This window comes from Piliocolobus tephrosceles, chromosome 16 (genome assembly GCF_002776525.5).
Source record: "Piliocolobus tephrosceles isolate RC106 chromosome 16, ASM277652v3, whole genome shotgun sequence".
Classification (NCBI taxonomy): domain Eukaryota; kingdom Metazoa; phylum Chordata; class Mammalia; order Primates; family Cercopithecidae; genus Piliocolobus; species Piliocolobus tephrosceles.
Window position 1 is genome coordinate 58,323,019 of NC_045449.1, and position 18,625 is coordinate 58,341,643.

At 41.6% G+C, this 18,625-nt stretch overlaps 2 protein-coding genes across 3 annotated transcripts in view; one reads left to right on the forward strand and one right to left on the reverse strand.

Annotated features, from left to right (window-relative positions):
* Positions 1-611: 611 nt before the first annotated feature.
* DDX5 (DEAD-box helicase 5) lies at positions 612-8,131 on the reverse strand. Of its 2 annotated transcripts, none has more exons than XM_023212040.2 (14): positions 7,700-8,131; positions 6,992-7,178; positions 5,619-5,784; positions 5,175-5,271; positions 4,933-5,066; positions 4,761-4,826; positions 4,384-4,525; positions 4,142-4,302; positions 3,882-4,054; positions 3,411-3,521; positions 3,137-3,198; positions 2,990-3,049; positions 1,530-1,754; positions 612-1,318 (listed from the first exon to the last, which is right to left on the reverse strand). In XM_023212040.2, exons 2-14 carry the CDS (start codon positions 7,033-7,035, stop codon positions 915-917), a joined length of 1,845 nt encoding a protein of 614 aa, XP_023067808.1. In that variant the 5' UTR covers positions 7,036-7,178; positions 7,700-8,131; the 3' UTR covers positions 612-914. The 2 variants fall into 2 exon arrangements, with proteins under 2 accessions (XP_023067808.1, XP_023067809.1); XM_023212041.1 differs by lacking the exon at positions 7,700-8,131 and adding an exon at positions 7,430-7,671.
* The window catches only part of CEP95 (centrosomal protein 95), a 30,034-nt gene continuing 18,715 nt past the window's right edge, over positions 7,307-18,625 (forward strand). The window contains exons 1-5 of the mRNA XM_023212093.2: positions 7,307-8,058; positions 9,832-9,960; positions 11,391-11,498; positions 14,714-14,824; positions 17,194-17,299. Coding sequence (XP_023067861.1) covers positions 8,040-8,058; positions 9,832-9,960; positions 11,391-11,498; positions 14,714-14,824; positions 17,194-17,299 — 473 coding nt within the window. The 5' untranslated portion in view covers positions 7,307-8,039. The remainder of the gene's footprint in view (positions 8,059-9,831; positions 9,961-11,390; positions 11,499-14,713; positions 14,825-17,193; positions 17,300-18,625) is intronic.

An 18,625-nucleotide genomic window follows, 5' to 3' on the forward strand; every position in this document is an offset into this window, starting at 1 on the left:
GACTCCCAGTGTGACTACAGTTAAGAGCCTCAGGGAGCCTGTGAAGACTAGAATCTACAAGTAACCTGCACTAAGAACGTTGTGCAAATTCAGTTAGGGAGACTCAAGTTTAGCTCCTGGCCATCTTAAAGGGCAAATGTCTTTCACAGGTTTGTTCAACATTTCAGTAATTCACAGTATAGCCAAGAGCATGAGTATAAATCTCTTGAAAAAAGCCAGTTATTTGGAGCTTTTTAAATTATAAATTTTGCCAAAGTCATCCACATTCTCACATTACATAGATGACTTTGTATCTATTTCACTATTCTCTCATTTAACCATACTAGCAAATAAGGAAAAGACTATTAAGTGACTCCCCTGATGCTGGGAGCTGACAAAGCTTTTAATGCAATGTAGCCTGTAACTAAAAATTCACCTAAATCAGTTCACTGACTCCTGCAATATGAGTAGTTCCTTGTAAAGGGCCTTCTGATTCCCCCTGCCTCCCAAATTAAAAGGAGCAGTCATTTGTTTTCATGATTAAAAACAAAACAAAACAAAAAAAACCAGACCATCTAAGCAAAGTTTTACATGACATTATATATATAAAATAAAGTACAATTTCCACTTAATTCAGTCTTCAAATATTTTTTATTGGAAGGCCATGCATTGCCTTCATTTATTGTATTTCAAATCACTGTACATTTACTTTTGTGAAAACACTGCCTGCATTTTCTAGTACAAAAAAAACCTAAAAATTGTTTCAGGAATGTAGAGAAATATCCAACTTAAATAGCGAAAAAGTGCACCATAATTACTGCTGCACTGCAGTCATTTCTGCAATTCCCATGTTTCTTAAATAACTATCTTGTCAGATAACACACAATATAAAGAGCAATTATGAAAAACAGACATTTACATATACTTCTAAAGTCTTATTGAGAATATCCTGTTGGCATTGGATAACCAATCATAGGTGCGGCTGCAGTAGCAGGATACGCATATGCCTGTTGGTTCATACCATTGTGCATATTTGGAACATTACTTCCGTATTGCTGAGTGCTATCATAACCATTCTGGTAAGTCCCTGTTGGATTACCAGTCCTAAAACTGGTCTGTATACCAGCAGACACAAAATTACTTCCAAAGCTCCCATTAGTGTAATTTGCAGCACTGTAAACACCATTCTGAGTTTTTGCCCCAAAATCTCTTTTTAGAAGGCTAGAGTAACCTCTGTCATAATTTTCCCTGTCTCTAAAGGTATTAAATCCACCCCTTTTGCCCGCAGAGTATCTGTCCCGACGGTCATCCTTCATGCCTCCTCTACCCCTGGAACGACCTGTCAAAAAAAAAAAAACAATTGCAAATTGATCAATTATGTCTATGACACAAACCATTGTGGAAAGAATTAGATCTATTCACTGTAGGCGTGAAATGGTTTTACAGTTTTTCAACATAAAGGTTTTACTCACCCTCCAATACCATTTAAATGGATTTGTAGACAACGATGTGACTCACAACTACCAACATTTCCTATCAGTCATCCTTACCTGAACCTCTGTCTTCGACCAACTGAAGCAACTTGGGATTAATTGCTTGATTAGCTTCACGAAGCACAGAGATAAGGTCGCTCACTTGCTTTATGTTATTAGGTGTAAAGAAAGTGTATGCTGTGCCTGTTTTGGTACTGCGAGCAGTTCTTCCAATTCGATGAATATAATCCTCTGAGGAGTTAGGGTAGTCATAATTGATGACAAATTTCACATCTTCCACATCTGTAAGGTGTTGCAGTGTGGCAAAATAGCAATGTACGGAGTTTTGCACACCACAACAGCCAGACCAAAAATAAAAAGTTAGACAATTGTATTCCCAAGAAGGTACGGGCTGCAAAAAATACAGTTAAAATGGTTATCCATTCCCTGTAGGAATACCATTGAGGTTGAAAAAAGAAAAAAAAGCACATGTCATCTGTATAAGTTATCACCCACCCAGTGACAGACCCTGTCCAAAGGAATGTGTATTCCCTAGCACATTCCCAAATCAGCAAGTTCCCTTACAGATCATCAAGTGACATCTGAATGCTTCTGCGCAGTAGGGCCACTTAAAGTTTCACAGCAACCTCTTCATGTGCTCATTTTGAGGACCTTGAAACAAAAAAATGTACAAGGTCCTTTGCATTACACATTCATCAGAAGTTCAAACTTCTGGCCACACTGCTTGTCTTGCCAAGACCTTACAACCGCAGCTGCAAGAAAACATACCTGTCCCCCAAAAGTTGTTTTTATGCACTGTGTCTCGTCTAGGCAAGCGCTTCCAAGAAGCCAGGATTCACTTGAGAATGTGTCTCTCTCTGGCAGGTCTCGACATGACGACTACTGTGTAGGTGAGGGAGGAACTTTCAAAGCACTTTCTTTTCCCACTGACTATGTGTGAGAAGTTGCTCCTGCTCTAGATCTCATGTGCCAGTACTCACCAATTTGTAAAAGACTTAGTACCTTTTAAAGCTGCTCTCTCCATTTCAAACTTGAACAAAAATTTCATTGAACATTGAAGTTTGGAAATATTTCTTCGACATTTCAGCAAACTCACTGAAACTCAAAGACCCACAGATCACAGTGAACAGTTTGAAACAAGGCTGTACCATGGCAGTCATGCAAAGCATGGGACAGAAGAAATACCACGGCAGTGAACTGTGAGGATAACTTCCATTTTTTCCCTCGGAGAGAACAGTTTACGGGGCAGAGGTGGTATGTTCTGCCTTTTGAAGATTACTGGCACACGTTCAGCTTTTTCACCTCTCTAATCGACTGGAAGCAGCCAGCCGATCACTAGTCCTCCATCCCCCTCGAGTCCTCCGATTGTCATGCCTAGGCCTTGCCACAAAGACAGCACCTTTATGTGAAAAAAACTTAGAAAAATGCAGAGGTTAAAGAAAGCAATAAACTTTCTTTAAAAAAGTTAAATGGAGATCTTCTGGGAAACCAAGCCATGAATGCGAGTTTGTACTAACCTAGCCCTCTGGAGGCCACATCTGTAGCAATCAGAATAGGAGCTTTTCCATGTTTGAATTCTACAAAGGAAGGCATATACATGATCAATTATCTGAGCAGAATTCTAGCTAAGTAAGGGGGAGAAAAACTTCATTTGAAATATTTACCATTTAGAACCCAGTCACGCTCTTGTTGACTCTTGTCACCATGGATACCCATGGCAGGCCACCTAAAAGACAAGTTGTATCATAAAATTCACATTGAAAACCTCAGACTACAGTGCTTAACCACGTCTTGTCACAGATCTCTTTAATTTCGCCAGAAATTAAAAAGAATTAAATCCACTTATATTATCAGATATCCACTGCTTCTGATCCAAGTTTGTCCTTTCCTAAGCTCAGTTACAAAAGAATGTGCTTCAACGGAGGAGCCCACACATACCCATCTCTCCTCATTTTTCTGGTAAGCTCATCACATCTTCTTTTGGTTTCCACAAAAACAATGGTTTTATTCTCCTTCTCACTCATGATCTCTTCCATTAGACGAATAAGTCTAATAATGGGAAACAGAAAGGAAAAATCCTGAGTTTTAAAAAGACCATTGGCAGGGCCCCACATTTATGGTCAGCAAAACATTTAAGTTCAATTTACATGGCTGGAAGTCAAAGAGGAAACACCTGCTAACCCACTTATCGAGCAGTTCGACCCTTGGTCCTTAAGTCAACCAGGGGACACATGAATTCCTTCTATAGGAAAACTATAAACGATGATAATCATTATTTGAAGAATTCAAGATATTTTCAGAAGGATTAATAGGCTAACTAAACGAAATCACACCAACTGAAATAACAATGATCCCTCAATTTTAGCAAAGTTGTTAGGAAGCGAATATAATAGAGTTAATAAAACTTACTTTTCATCCTTTTCTACGTCATGACACACATCCACAATCTGAAGAATGTTGTGGTTTGCACTCAGTTCAAGTGCACCAATGTTTATATGGATATAGTCTTTCAAGAAATCTTCAGCAAGCTGTCTTACTTCTTTTGGCCAAGTCGCACTCCACATTAGAGTTTGCCTATCAGGCTAATGGATTTTGGGGGGGGAAAATTAGTGTCAGACTAAAAGTGAAAATAGAATTGAATTTGATCACATATTTCAAAGGACACTTACTCTTATTTGATCCACAATCTTCCTTATTTGGGGTTCAAAACCCATATCAAGCATTCTGTCTGCTTCATCAAGGACAAGGTAGGTTGTTCTTCTCAGATTGGTTTTCCCACACTCTAAAAAGTCAATCAGTCTTCCAGGTGTTGCAATACAGATTTCCACACCTTCAATTAAACACGTAAGTGTAACTACAATACCTAAGACATTTAGCACCAATGACAAATAAAACTCTCTTCATTACAGACCTCTCTCCAAATCACGTATTTGTGGTCCCTTGGGAGCACCACCATAGATACAAGTAGACTTCAAGCGACATGCTCTACAATATTCAGCAGCTACTTGCTGCACCTGTTGGGCCAGTTCCCGAGTTGGTGCCAGTACCAAACACTAAGGAAAGAGAAACAGCTTTCAGCACAAACCTGGATACTAGTTTTAAACTGTTAACTTATTAGTTACGATGGCAGATCCTTTCTTCATGTGTTGTCCAATACCCAAAGCAATTCCAGCTGAATAGGGTGAGCTAACCTCTGTATAAAACCACCACAAATGATTACATCTTTTGCTATGTAGTCTAAAATCTATATATTACACTTCTAATAAAAAGTTAAAAATATATACTTACAATGGGCCCATCGCCTCTCTCTAGGAATGGCTGATGATTGATGTGGACAATGGCAGGAAGCAAATACTATTTGGGGTGAAGACGGGGACAAACAGAAATCACATTAAAATACTTTTTAAATTACCATTCCGTTTTCCTGCATATATCACATCAAGAGTTCTCCCAAACTTACAGACAATGTTTTCCCAGATCCAGTCTGTGCCACTCCAACCATATCCAATCCACTTAGAGCAACTGGCCATCCCTGAGCTTGAATAGCAGTGGGTTCAGTGAAATTCTGTCTTGCAATAACATCCATGACATTTGCTACAATTAGTGACAGATATTTAACAAAAATTAGTGATGCCAAGGAAAGGAGAGGGTAGGTGGAAACAAAAACACAGAGGTAGGGTAGAACTGAAAAGTAGCACTCACCAGGGAAATTAGCTTCATAAAAATTTAGAACTGGCTTCGGGCAGTTGTGACCTCTAACTGTAATTTCCTTGCTTCTTCTATATGTTTCCACCTCTTGCTGCAAAACAAATTATAACAGTCTTAAAGTTCATGACTACCACCCCTAACTAAATATGTAATTGGCAAGCCCCTAACTTCATAATTTAGTAACTAAAGTAGCCTTCATTTTAATCTGGAACCACATATGAAAACCCTATATGACAAAAAAGCCATTTATTCTGCTATACTCAACCTAAAAAAAAACCCAAAACCACCTATTTGCGAAAGTGAGTCACACCTTTCCCAATTATGAAGTCAGAAAACGTAACTCTACCAAAATTGAGTTATTTGCAAAACACCTGTCAGAATTTCATTTACTAGACTCCATTGAGTTACAGCCTGATGAAGCCACATGAATTTACTCACTGCTGTCCGCCTAGCCAAATCAGGGTGCTCTTGATAGAAATTCTTCTCAAACTTGGGCAGCTCATCAAGATTCCACTTCTTTTTAACTAGTTTCTCCCCAGGGTTTCCAAACTTCTTTCCAGATAAGGGCCCCGCCCTACTTCCTCCAAATCGAGGTGCACCAAACCTGGAATGAAGAAAAAACGTTATTCATATTTTCAAATGGCTATACCTAGGTTTCTGTACACATTTGTTCACCATCCCTTGGCACAAGTTAAAGATCACTGAAAGCCGACTTCGAGAGGTAAACCTAGCACTGTTCTTAGTGATAATCTCTCTCTCAACAGCCACAGTTAACGTTTCCCATAGTCCCAAGTACACACAACTTAGGCCGAGTAAACAGCCTGGGATTTACCATATCGAAAACTTGTCACCCAGATGCCAAAATTTAGCATTACACACCACTTCTTGTGGTTACTATTATCTTTCTCACCAGTCTAGCAATTCACTATCAGTGATAACAAGGCTACATGAACCGAAGAGCATCACAACGATGTTACTCATATGGCCGTTTTCAAGCCAAAGAGCTTTGATGTCAAGTATCTAGACAGCATAGACAACGAAAACGGAACAAGGGTTTTCTCAGAAACACTTCCGCTAGCAAACCGAGCTGGGGGGACGCCGCGGTAAAGCTCCGGATCAACGAATCAAAATTATATAACGCAGGAAAAAAGAAAAGGAGGAGCCGGCGACTACCGGGGGAGGAGTCCCGGCCCGGGCGGAGCCGGCCGGGCGGCGTTCCCGCTGGGGCGGCGCTTCCCCCTTTGTCTCGCATTTCTCTCTGCGCCACATTTTCTCGACGCTGCCATTTTGAGCTCCTCCGCCGGGCGGAGTAACAAAGGCGCCGCCGCCATGTCCGAGGCCGGCATTTTATACCCGCGACTCAGCCACATGGCTGATGCCGGCCGCCCTCCTACCCCCACAGCACCAGTGGCTTTGGAGGTGGTCCCTTCGCTCCCACAGAATGCCCGGCCACCCCAAAAACACCTCCCGAAAGGCCGCACCTAACAGCTGTTCCTTCGTCTGCCTCGAAGCGTCGCGCTTTCATCCGAACAATGCGCTCCCTCTGAATTCCCTCAACAGCTACCAAATGGCAGCCTCCCCGACGGCTCCCCAACCCCCAAACAAAAAGCAAGGATGGAAACACTACACCGTCAAATCTCTCCCACTCACTGTTACGTGAATATCAAAATGGCGCAAGCCTTCGGGTAAAGGAGGCCCCAAGATAGCCCGGAAAGGCCGAGTCCAAGCCGCAAAGCGCCCGCCCGCCGCCACCCTCACTCGCCCTCCCATCCCCCACCCGCCAGCCCTGACAACTGGGCTCCCACACTCACCCTCGATCCCGGCCGCGGTCTCGGTCACTCGAATAACCCGACATAGCGTCAATGGTTGCGGTTGGCGGGGAACGAAGTAGATAAAAAAGGGTGCGACGAGTCGCTGGAAATGGCTTCGACGACGGCGAAGCCTTGCGGGGGCGGCAGCGGAGGAGAGACGGCGATGACACCAGCTAAAGCTGCACAACTGGAGACCGGTGGAAATGAATGAGGTGCCGGCCGCTTTCCGGCAGCCACTTTTATAGTCTGGACCTCCTCCTACGCCGCAAGGCACGCTGGGAGCCGCTCTGTGACCTAATCGCCCCGCCCCTCGCGCAGAGGCCGCAACGCCCGCCGGCGTTCCGCGATCGCCGCGCTTTCACCCCAACCCGTGCCGCTCTCTCAGGTCAGGACCCACCCACCATTGAAATGCCTCATTCTGCACTCTCTTGACCTCACCTTCTTCTCGTCTTTCCACACCTCAAGAAAGCCACCCTGCCCTTTCCCAAGCCCAGCCAGACGATAAAACAGCCAGCCCAAGCCCGCCCACTCTCCCCACTCGGAGGTGTTTACGTCTCCAAAGAGGCCTCACGCCAGTAACCAAATGAGAGGGAAGGCGGTGGCCTGGCGTTGTCACGTGACTCTACCCCCCCCCCCGCCCACCGGGACAGGGGGCCGCACTACTTCCCCGTTGACGTCGGCGGAGGGATACATAACGAAATAGCTCACCGGAAGTGCGCTGCCGAACCCCGGGACCCGCCCCCAGCGGCCGGCTGACTTGGACCGTCAGACCCACGGGTCTGACCATCCTCTGACGGGTTTTGGCCGGCGGAGAATGGTCTCTAAACTTCCCAAACCGCTTCCGTGGCACGTGCTGTGAAAGGAAGTGCTCCTCTGATGACCAATCAGCGGCGAGAAACTCTTTCAACGTCCCTCCCTCTTTCACGCCACCTTCCCCGCGCTTTAGTTCGTGCGCCCGCCCCCCAGCGTCTGGTCTGCGTTCGGTCCTTGCAGGACACCGTCGCCGGTCTGGCCGCGTCGCAGTCTGGCGGCGACCTGCCTCCGAGATATGGCCGGCTCCGAGGCTGGTGAGTGTCTCCCTGGGGTCGCGGTGTGTGTTTACTGAAACTGTCCACCTTCAGGGAGGCCTCGGGCTAGCCCCGACTGGGTCTGGGATGTCGGCGGGGCTCGTTACTGTCAGACGCTGCGTCGCGGTGGCGGGTTCTCTGGATAGGGTCTCTCAGCTTCACCCCCTCTTCGCTTGGAGGCCGTGGAACAGCAGTATGCGGTGGGAGAGAGGCACTGGGGCGAGGCCGGTAGGACGCTCGGGTCCTGGCTTCAAAAAGAGCGGTCAGAAGGGTCGTCCTCGGACTTGTCTTTCTGTGGGGCGTCTAGCCGCTGTCCGTGTGCCCTTGCACTAGGGGCCCTGAGGTCGTACCTGCTTTTGTAGTGGTCTTTAAAGGAACAGCACTTTTAAGGTTTATTCATGCCCCTGCCACAGAAGAATAGTGGTGCTTTTTTCTCTTCAGTGCCCTCTTGAGTCATGGGCTTTGTCTAGCACCGCTTTTGAAGAGCGAATTAATTTGGTTGTCTAGGACGCTTTCATCCTTTTCACAAGGACTGCGTACAAACCAGTTGTCATGGTTTGGCCAGTTGTGAGAAATGGGCTTGGAGAGGGTGATTATGTGCATGGAAGATACACTCTCATTCGTTTTCCAGAACGTTATGTGTCCAGAACATAGTGGAGATGTTTGTTTCTAATATCGATTGAAAGTGCTTTCCTACCCATCGTCAGGCATTTCAAGGAACAAATATTTTAAGCTAAGTTACTTTTGGTAGAGAAACTGTTAAACTTCGCAAATCCCAGCAATATCGAGGGGAGAGGAGAATGTGGTATGCAGGAAACGTCAACAGTATTGATAATTCTGAGCTTCATGTACTTCCAATATTTTGTTTCATGTAGATCAATATAATAAAAAAGAAAACTAACAAATGCATTAGCGTTGATGTTGTCATTATGCCAGTTCTTAACAGCCTTAGTTTAATTACCACTTATTTGGGCACCAGAGAAATCCTGACTTGCACAAGATAATTGGGTAAACACATGACCAATACTGTTGGGAGTTTGAAGCAACATCTTTTATTAATGACTTTCTAGTAACCTCAGATTATTATTAAAGTGTTGCTTATGACATAATATTCCTGTTTACTTGTAAATATGTTTTAACTAAAAACACCCACGTAAGGCTTATATAAGTAACTTAAGATTTTAGGCTGCAACAGTAACAGTTGAATTTGCAGTATAGTTTTGACTGTATAGAAATTACAGCACTCTGGAAATCATCCCAAGAAATTAAATACATCTTTTTAAAAATCATGCCTGGCCTGGCGCGGTGGCTCAAGCCTGTAATCCCAGCACTTTGGGAGGCCGAGACGGGCGGATCACGAGGTCAGGAGATCGAGACCATCCTGGCTAACACGGTGAAACCCCGTCTCTACCTAAAAATACAAAAAAACTAGCTGGGCGAGGTGGCGGGCGCCTGTAGTCCCAGCTACTCGGGAGGCTGAGGCAGGAGAATGACGTAAACCCGGGAGGCGGAGCTTGCAGTGAGCTGAGATCCGGCCACTGCACTCCAGCCCGGACACAGAGCGAGACTCCGTCTCAAAAAAAAAAAAAAAAAAAAACCATGCCTAACGGGTCTTTGAAATTCTATAACAATCAAATTCTTTATCTTTTACAAAGTTCAATGTCTTTTTTTTTTTTCTGGGGGGCAGGAGGGAGGTTGTTGGATTTTTTGAATGCGTGTGTGATTTTTTTCCGGTGGTATTTAAGAGTGATCTTTCCCCCTTTTTCCCAACAGAGTGGGTAACCATTGCCAATAGCCTTCTTTTTAAGTGTCATATACATCTGAGAATACATGAACTTCAAGACTGTGATGCTAATGTTTTTATTGCCCTTTATCAGTCTATTTTGGGAGAAAAAGTACCAGGTAAGGCTACTAAAAGCAGGAGTAATTTTGCCTATATCTTAGGCCAGAAGTTTTTGGTCCTTTAGTTAGATGCTTTGGTATTTATAACATTTCATTTTCTTTTTGCCTATATATTTTTAAATATTGCATATTAAATTCTATATTAATATACAATATTTAAATGTATATTAAATGGTATTTAATATTGCATATTGTCAATTATAATATTGTATTCCTTAAGGAATACCCTGTGGAATCCACTCACAATAATGGCCTTGAGCAGATCAGTTTGAGGGCTCCTGATAATCACTGGTTAATCCAGTCATGGCTAATGCCTTGTGAAAGTTGCATCCTTCCTGAAAATGTACCTTCAAAGGTTGTAAAATTGAGTGGAACTTGGGAATTTATTGGATCCTGTTACTTAACCAGTGCTAGGGGTAAGAATTGATATTTGTACTTGATGAACCTGATTTACCAAGACAGTTAATAAGCACATATGTCCTTTCATCTTGCTCCCCATCTCACTATGTTCAAGACCAGGGTGGTACCAACTCAGCTTAAGTGATTCTTCCCTGTCTACCTACCAAAGTGATAGGATTACAGGCATGAGCCACCATGCCCAGCCTGTACTGACATTTTGAATCTTTATACCAATAATTCCAGTTGGCTACTCAAAAGGACATATAAGGGCCAGGCGTGGTGGCTCACGCCTGTAATCTCAGCACTTTGGGAGGCTGATCATTTGAGGCAGGTGGATCACCTGAGGCTAGGAGTTCAAGACCAGTCTGGCTAACATGGCAAAACCCCATCTCTGCTAAAAATACAAAAATTAGCCAGGCATAGTGGTGCACGCCTATAATCCCAGCTACTTGGGAGGCTGAGGCAAGAGAATTGCTTGAGCCGGGGAGGCGGAGGTTGTAGTGAGCCAAGATCACGCCACTGCATTCCAGCCTGGGCAACAGAGCGAGACCCTGTCTCAATAAATAAATAAACAAACGTGCATATATATAAAATAATCCTCGAATGTCTGCTGTGTTCTTTTTTTTTTCCTCTCGTAGAAAGCAGCCCATAGTTATGGGTTAAAGTATCATGTCTTGGCTCCCTTACTAGACTATTAGCTCTCTTTGAATGTAGGGACCACTTTATCTTCCTTAACATGGTGCTTCTTGTAAAGCATGTTCATATATATATGTATATATAAATGGTGTAATAAATATTCAGTCAATATCCAAAATTGATAAATCGGTTCAATCAATAAATACTCAACCAATAAAGATTCTGCTGTGTAGAGTTCAGGATTTATTAATTTTAATCTGTACTTTACAGCATGTTCTGTTTGGGCAGAGCTTTCATAGCAGTTGAGCATATTCAGTAGCCTAGTGAGAGACAATGAGATGAAAACTTGGCCTCTCGTGGATACAAAATTATGTGATTTTTTTTTTCCCCCACAGACCTCATCGCTATTCCTAGGAGTCAAGAGGATGATGCACACAATGTACAAGCAGTAATTGATTCGCTGGCCTTGGATTACTTACAGGTCAGCTTGTCTCACATAACAGGTTGGTATATATTTAACTATCATATAATTATGCATTTTAGTGAAATAATTGTTAAAACTGTAGACATTGTTTACTTAACCAAATGATTGAGCTTATGGAGTAGACCAAATTGTAAGATTGAGCTAAGACAATCAACTGATAAGAGGTCAGGCCCATACATGAGAACTTTTCCAGGAGAGCTGAACATCGATTTTGCGATTGATCTGGGTCTGAAACGTAAGTATCCTAGCTGGTAATTTGAGGTATGTTTTTTGTTTTTATGTTATGTTGTTTTGTTTATTTTTATTTTTTTTGATTCAGAGTCTCACTCTGTTGCCCAGGCTGGAGTGCAGTGGCGCAGTCACAGCTCACTATAGCCTCAGCCTCCTAAGTTCAGGTGATCCTCTCACCTTAGCCTCCCAGGTAGCTGGGACTACAGCTGTGCACCACCATGCCTGGCTAATTTTTTCTATTTTTTGTAAAGACAGAGTTTCGCCATTTGCCCAGGCTGGTTTGGAATTCCTAGGCTCAGGCAGTCCACCTGGCTCCGCTTGTGAAATTGCTGGGATTACAGGCCTGAACCACTGTGCCTGGCCATGTTGTTTTATTTTAAAGCATACTAATGCTTCTTGTTTGTGATAGCTAAAAATTAGAAACACCTAAATGTCCATTAGTAGGGACTGGTTAAATAAATTATGATAGTTGCATATAGTGGACTGCTCTGTGGCTATAAAAGATGATTGAATATACTCTTTGTGCACAATGTTCCATGTTAGGGGAACAATCTGTAGCGTCTGTGATGTGAGAAAAATGTAGTACAATTACAATGGCAATGTGCAGAGTATTATGCTAGTGTTTGTAAAAACAAAGGTACGGAGAAGATATTTGCAGTTGTTTGCAATCAGAAGGACTGTCTAGAAGCATATACAAGAAACTCGTAATACTGATTGCCTCCAACAAAGGGAACCTTAGGGTTGCAGGACAAAGGGACAAGAACTTTCACTGTATACTTTTTGTACTTTCTGAATTTTGAACCATATTATCTATTCAAAAATTTTTTACTGTAATTAAATCTCCAAAATAAAGTATATTATGCTGTATTCTAAAACCAAGCATACAAAATATATTTACAGATCACTATATTATGTGTGTTTCATTTATGTTTAGAAATGAAAGATTATTCCAGTAAGTTATTTCAAGCTTATGAATAGAGGGAATATTGACGATGTCAAACTATAATCACAAAAAGAGGATTTATACTGTTGATTTATTCTTTGATAGTTGTAAAAGGAGATAAATGTTAATCAGGATAAGTCCCAATTTACATCTCTTAATTTGGTACTGACAAGAACAAATTTTTGCAAAGAGAATAAAATACTCCTCTGTCTTAAGTTTTTTTAATGCACTTCTAGGTGAGTCAGTGGGTAAATCAGTTTGGAGATAATTTGAGAGATAGTCCCATAGTTTCCTTCTTTTTTTGCTATTTGTAATTGCTTTATCACCCAAGTAGGACAAGTTCTGGTATTTGTGCTTGCTAAACATACTATAGCAGGGTTATAAACATGTATGTTTGTAAAACTTTTTAATGCAGAGCTGTCTTTGACAGATTACACCCACCCCATGAAAAATTGTAAAACAGTTTCTCCTGCAGCATGAAGCACTGCATTCTGGCTGGCAGTCTTAGTTGCTAGGTTGTCAGTATACTCCCCATCCTAGAAACTGAAAAGTTTTGAGGATACTCTTGGGATATACTTAGGTATTTTTTTTTTTTTTTTTTTTTTTGAGACAGAGTCTTGCTTTGTTGCCCAGGCTGGAGTGCGGTGGCCGGATCTCGGCTCACTGCAAGCTCCCCCTCCCGGGTTCACACCATTCTCCTGCCTCAGCCTCCCGAGTGGCTGGGACTACAGGCGCCCGCCACCTCGCCCGGCTAGTTTTTTTTTTTTTTTTTTTTTTTGTATTTTTTAGTAGAGACGGGGTTTCACCGTGTTAGCCAGGATGGTCTCGATCTGCTGACCTTGTGATCCGCCCGTCTCGGCCTCCCAAAGTGCTGGGATTACAGGCTTGAGCCACTGCGCCCGGCCTACTTAGGTATTTTTAAGCCAGAAAAACACGTCCAAAACCAAGATTTCTGGTTCATTGTTTTAAACAAAAAAACTATCAAATATTGTCGTTACTAGTAGTAGTATAAAACGTCACATATCTGGATAAGGTTTGTTGTGCATCATGGCTGAGGTTACGAATGGCTAGATTCTCCCAAATATCAAGTTTCTACACTGCTTCTCCCATATTGGTGTGAACTCATGAGAATGCCAGGCATGATCTCCCAAAGGACAATCAGAGTATCACAAGAGTTAAGTTCCATCTATACCTGGGGTTGACTTGGAGTCCATTTCAGGTGACATTAAATATGTCAAGTTTTCATGCTTTTTGCCAACCCATTTCTAGTCAACATTTCAACCTAAACATTCATGTTAAAAATCTGTTATGGAGCAGGTACTGTGCTAGGGACTGTGTTATAATCTATGAGTGTGAAGTGGATATGGCAGGAGATGTAGCTGGAGACGCTGAAAATGGGGTGAGATTTTAAGAGGTTTTATATGCAGTGCTTATATTTCAGAAGGGAGTCAGGGAAAGGAATTTAATCAGAAAAATGGTATGATCTACACAAAATGAGGAGTTAAATATGGGGGGTTATGGTGGAGAACTCAGGAATTCCCGATGAAAGTGTCCCAACAAATTTGTTGTTTTTTGTTGTTGTTGTTGTTTTGATGTTACTCTGCTGCTGTCATCTTCTGAACAAACCACCATTTGGAATAGGATACCCCAGTCTGAAAGTGTTCTCTCCTGCCATTTTTTTCCAGCAATCTGGTAAAGTCCTGTTTTGCTGCATTGTATTTTGGTATAAATCTTACTAGAGATGATTTCTTAAGTCCAATTATTTTACTTCTTCAAAAAAGGAAGGAATATGCCAGTGAATTATTAGACACCATATTTAAATCTTCCCCCTTTTTTTCTTCAAACATAATCAGGCAGCAGGAAATTGGTGTTTTTAATATTTGTAATATAATTGTTTCACCTGTATTCTTTTTTTTATTTAATCTCCAAGGAACTGTAAGTTGCTATTTCGCCTGTATTTTTTAAGTGGCATTTTCACAATGTTATATCCAAGTTTCAAGATTATGAAGCTTTCAGATTTCATGGTTAAATTTTTTAATGGCTCTATATTCTGTCTCCAGGAGAAAATATAGTGAAAGGAGATAAAGAATCTATTAAGAATCTCCTGGAAATATTTGATGGTTTGTTGGAGTATCTTACAGAACGCATCAGTGAAACATCTCATGAGAAAAGTAAGTTTAAGAATGGAAATTTGCTTTGGTTTACCTTTTATGATATGTCCCTTTTGCCTTTTATCTTTTTGTGTGTTTTTCTTCATAGGAAGCAGATTCACTAATACAGTATACCTGATAACTTTAGTTGTAAATTTCAAATTCTTACTGTTTTAGCTGGTTGGAAACTGTCTTAGACTGTCATCATGTTCTTTATCAACTTGCATGTTGCTTATAAATTACTTTAAAACTAATTTATACTAGAAAGGTAAATTTCTGGCTAAATTATTTATTGTCCTATGATTGCATAAAATGTCCTATTCCAAAATTTTGTGTTTCAGAACTGCCGTTTATGCTAAACATTTGGATGTTACTGAGGCATCAACAGGAAGAACTGGTGCATTTCTGTCTTTAGCTTGTACTTAAATTTGTGACAGCTTAAATATTTCAAATGTTTATCATTGCAAAAGTAAAAGAACTTAACTGTCTTAATAATTTGAGATTAAGTAAATAATGCTGTTGGTCATGAATGGAGTAATATATTACCTGTTCTTATATTGAAAAGTTATCCAAAATAAATTTTCGGCAGCAACCACAGTTTACATAAATTCGAATACAAATTAAGACAAAAAATTGGGGTAGGCTCATCCTCCTTCATTCTCACTTTGTTTATAGTGAGACCTCTGATTATAACATTTGAAATTAATCTTAAAGTCTTTAGTTAGAGATAGTTTCCTACCTTTAATCATTGTTGCTAAACTATTTAAAAGCTGGGAGGGAAAATTGAAAAGTCTGCCACATTGGACCTTTCTTTGTTTCAAAAATTGAGTGTTTTATATGCACCTGGGTACTCTGGGAGGATTCCAAGCTGCGTGTCATGTTGATGCTCTCAAACCTGTACTTGAGTCAGGGAGACAGCCATAAATACGTACATTAAAAGCATAAATGGGGGAATTAGAACTAGGAGAGAGTATTGACAGGTGGAACTCACCTAATTCAAGGCTACCAGTAGGTATTTGTATGCTGTGTACCTTTTTAGTCTTTTTAGCAATAGGATTAAGAGATAGAAAATTACCTCTAAGTAAAGAGATAGAGATTAATTTGAAATGTAAAGAGAGCAGCAGTTTTTTACAGTTTAGTGCTTGCTTGCAGGAAGGGGAGGGATGGTAGTGCCTGACTAATGATACAGCAGTGGGGATGAATAGAGGAGGGCACAGCTGAGAGATACTTTTATGTGAGTCTGGTGGTGGTGAAAGACTGAAGGATATTCCCAGGGGAGATCGGCAGTCTGTGGTGAGCTACTGGGGAAGTTGCTCAGATAGGCTTCCCTATATGACAGTACCTTAGCTGGACAGCATTTTCTTAGTCTGCTTCTCATCTTTGGAGGTCTAAAATATACTTACTTGGCAGTATTACCTAGAGCTGATCAGATTCTTCAAAATGCTTGTTAACAGTAATGGGGGAACAAATCTTTATTATCACTAATCGTATCAGCTGTGCAGGGCAGCTTCTACCTGGGACCTGAGCTAGCATTGTCATTTACCACTGAAGAAGGAGGGGTTTAAAGGAAGACCATGGGTTCAGTGCTGGGTTCTGCCTCTCACTATATGACGCAGCTCTCTAAGCCTGTTTTCTCAGCTGAAATTCTTTCATAGTAGTTGTGAAAGTTAAGTAAGTAGATATGTGTAAACAGTTGAGCACACAGCCCAGCTCAGAGTAAATGCATAATAAATGTTAATTGATGTTATTGAAATGTTGCTTGGTGAATATGGAAATAGAAAAAAAAGAAGGTGGGTGTTTGAATAGTGAATCTCTAGACATGGACATGAAAATATCCAAAGGGGTAAATCTGAATCATGGGAGGTTTCACCTACCTGTATTTTGAAATCATTTCCCTAGTGAGTTATAGCCACTGGTGAAAGTATGTATTCTACAAGTATAGTGGGGTGGAAAAAAGACTGATGGTCTTAAGGAAAATTTCATCCAAGCCCTGATGCAGCCTGACTCAGCCTAAGGCATGATTATCTTGGAGCTTGCATTATGTTGACGCAATCATGTTTTCTGTTATCTTGATATACCTCAGACGTACCTTACAGATGGAGAGGTATAAGAATATTAAATGGACCTGCTGCCAACTTAAGAAATAAAACATTGCTGATACAACTGTATGCCCTGTTTTTAAAGCAACATTGTTGTTTCTTTGTTACTCAAATAATACATGCTCATTACAGGCGAAGATTTGGTTCTTTCTGATTGTACTTTCACAAGAACCCTGTTTACCATGGCAAGTTAGGGGTGCCTCATTGTCCTTACCTCTCCCTGCCTCTTACATAGAAAAAGTAGTATTCACTTAGGGGTTTTTTGGTATTGTTTTTATCTGTTCTGAACAGGTGAAACTCAACAGTATTTTAAAGAATCCGATCGAGGAGAACGTTTGGAAGAGCCAGAAAGTACTAAAGAATCTAAATCATCATGGAAAAGAGTTTCTTTTGGGAGGTAGCACTCAGTGTCTCTGAATTTAATGAAAATAAGTTATGCTTTTTGGACTAAGAATTAAAATTGCACATAATATACCAAGATGGCACAAAAAAAGCTAATGTGAAACTTCTACTAGCTTCTCATATTTTAAACCTTCCTGAGGGAGTTTTAAGAACCTTGAGTTATATATAATACCTAAATCTCAGTATTAACTACCTACTTATTTTTAAATTTTTTTTTTTTTGAGACAGAGTCTCATTCTGTCTCCCAGGCTGGAGTGCAGAGGCATGATCTCGACTCACTGTAAACTCTGCTTCCCGTGTTCAAGCGATTCTCCTGCCTTAGCCTCCCGAGTAGCTGGGACTACAGGCATGCGCCACCATGCCCGGCTAATTTTTATGTTTTTAGTAGAGTTGGGGTTTCACCATGTTGGTCAGTCTGGTCTTGAACTCCTGACCTCAGGTGATCCACCCGCCTTGGCCTCCCAAGGTGTTGGGATTACAGGCGTGAGCCACTGTGCCCGGGCCCTGTTTTTCTCTTAATCATCAAAGTAGGTCATCATCTTTGCAAAAAACTTGCAAAATAGAAAAAGCAGGAAAAAAAATCTATTCCGAACTAAATAACTGCTGTTGACATTTTGTTAAATTTTTTAGTCCTTTTTACTATTTTTTTTCTTTTTTGGATTTAGTCGTATGTCTATATAATTTTGTTGCCTGCCCCTCACCGCTGCTTTTTTAATAAAGAGACAGGGTCTTGCTCTGACACCCAGGGTGGAGTACAGTGGCGTGATCAGAGTTCACTGTAGCCTTGAACTCCTGGGCTTAAGCCCAAGTAGCTGGGACCACAGGTGTGCACCACCACACCTGGCTAATTTTTCTCATTTTTTTTTTTTAAAACAGAAATGGCGTCTTGCTATGTTGACCAGGCTGGGCTTGAATTCCTGGCCTCAAGCAATCCTCCTGCTGCAGCCTCCCAAAGTGCTGGGATCATAGGCATGACCCACCTCACCAGGCTCGTTTCCTGCATTTTTAAACTTCACATTAAGTGTTCTCAAGTTGTTAAATTCTTTTTTTTTTTTTTTTGAGACAGAGTCTTGCTGTGTCACACAGGCTGGAGTGTGCAGTGGTGCGATCTCAGCTCACTGCAACCTCTGCTTCCCGGTTTCAAGTGATTCTTGTGCCTCAGCCTCCTGAGTAGCTGGGACTACAGGCACACGCTGCCACAGCTGGCTAATGTTTGTATCTTTAGTAAAGACAAGGTTTCACCATGTTGGCAAGACTGGTCTTGAAAGCCTGACCTCAAGTGATGCACCCGCCTCAGTCTCCCAAAGTGGGATTACAGGCA

Coding starts and splice junctions, on each gene's coding strand:
- DDX5 (XM_023212040.2), bottom strand. CDS start 7,035: ATGTCGGGTTATTCGAGTGACCGAGACCGCGGCCGGGATCGAGG. Junction 5,785..6,991: donor GACCGCGGCCGGGATCGAGG/GTGAGTGTGGGA, acceptor TCTTCATTCCAG/GTTTGGTGCACCTCGATTTG. Junction 5,272..5,618: donor ATTTGGCTAGGCGGACAGCA/GTGAGTAAATTC, acceptor TTTGTTTTGCAG/CAAGAGGTGGAAACATATAG.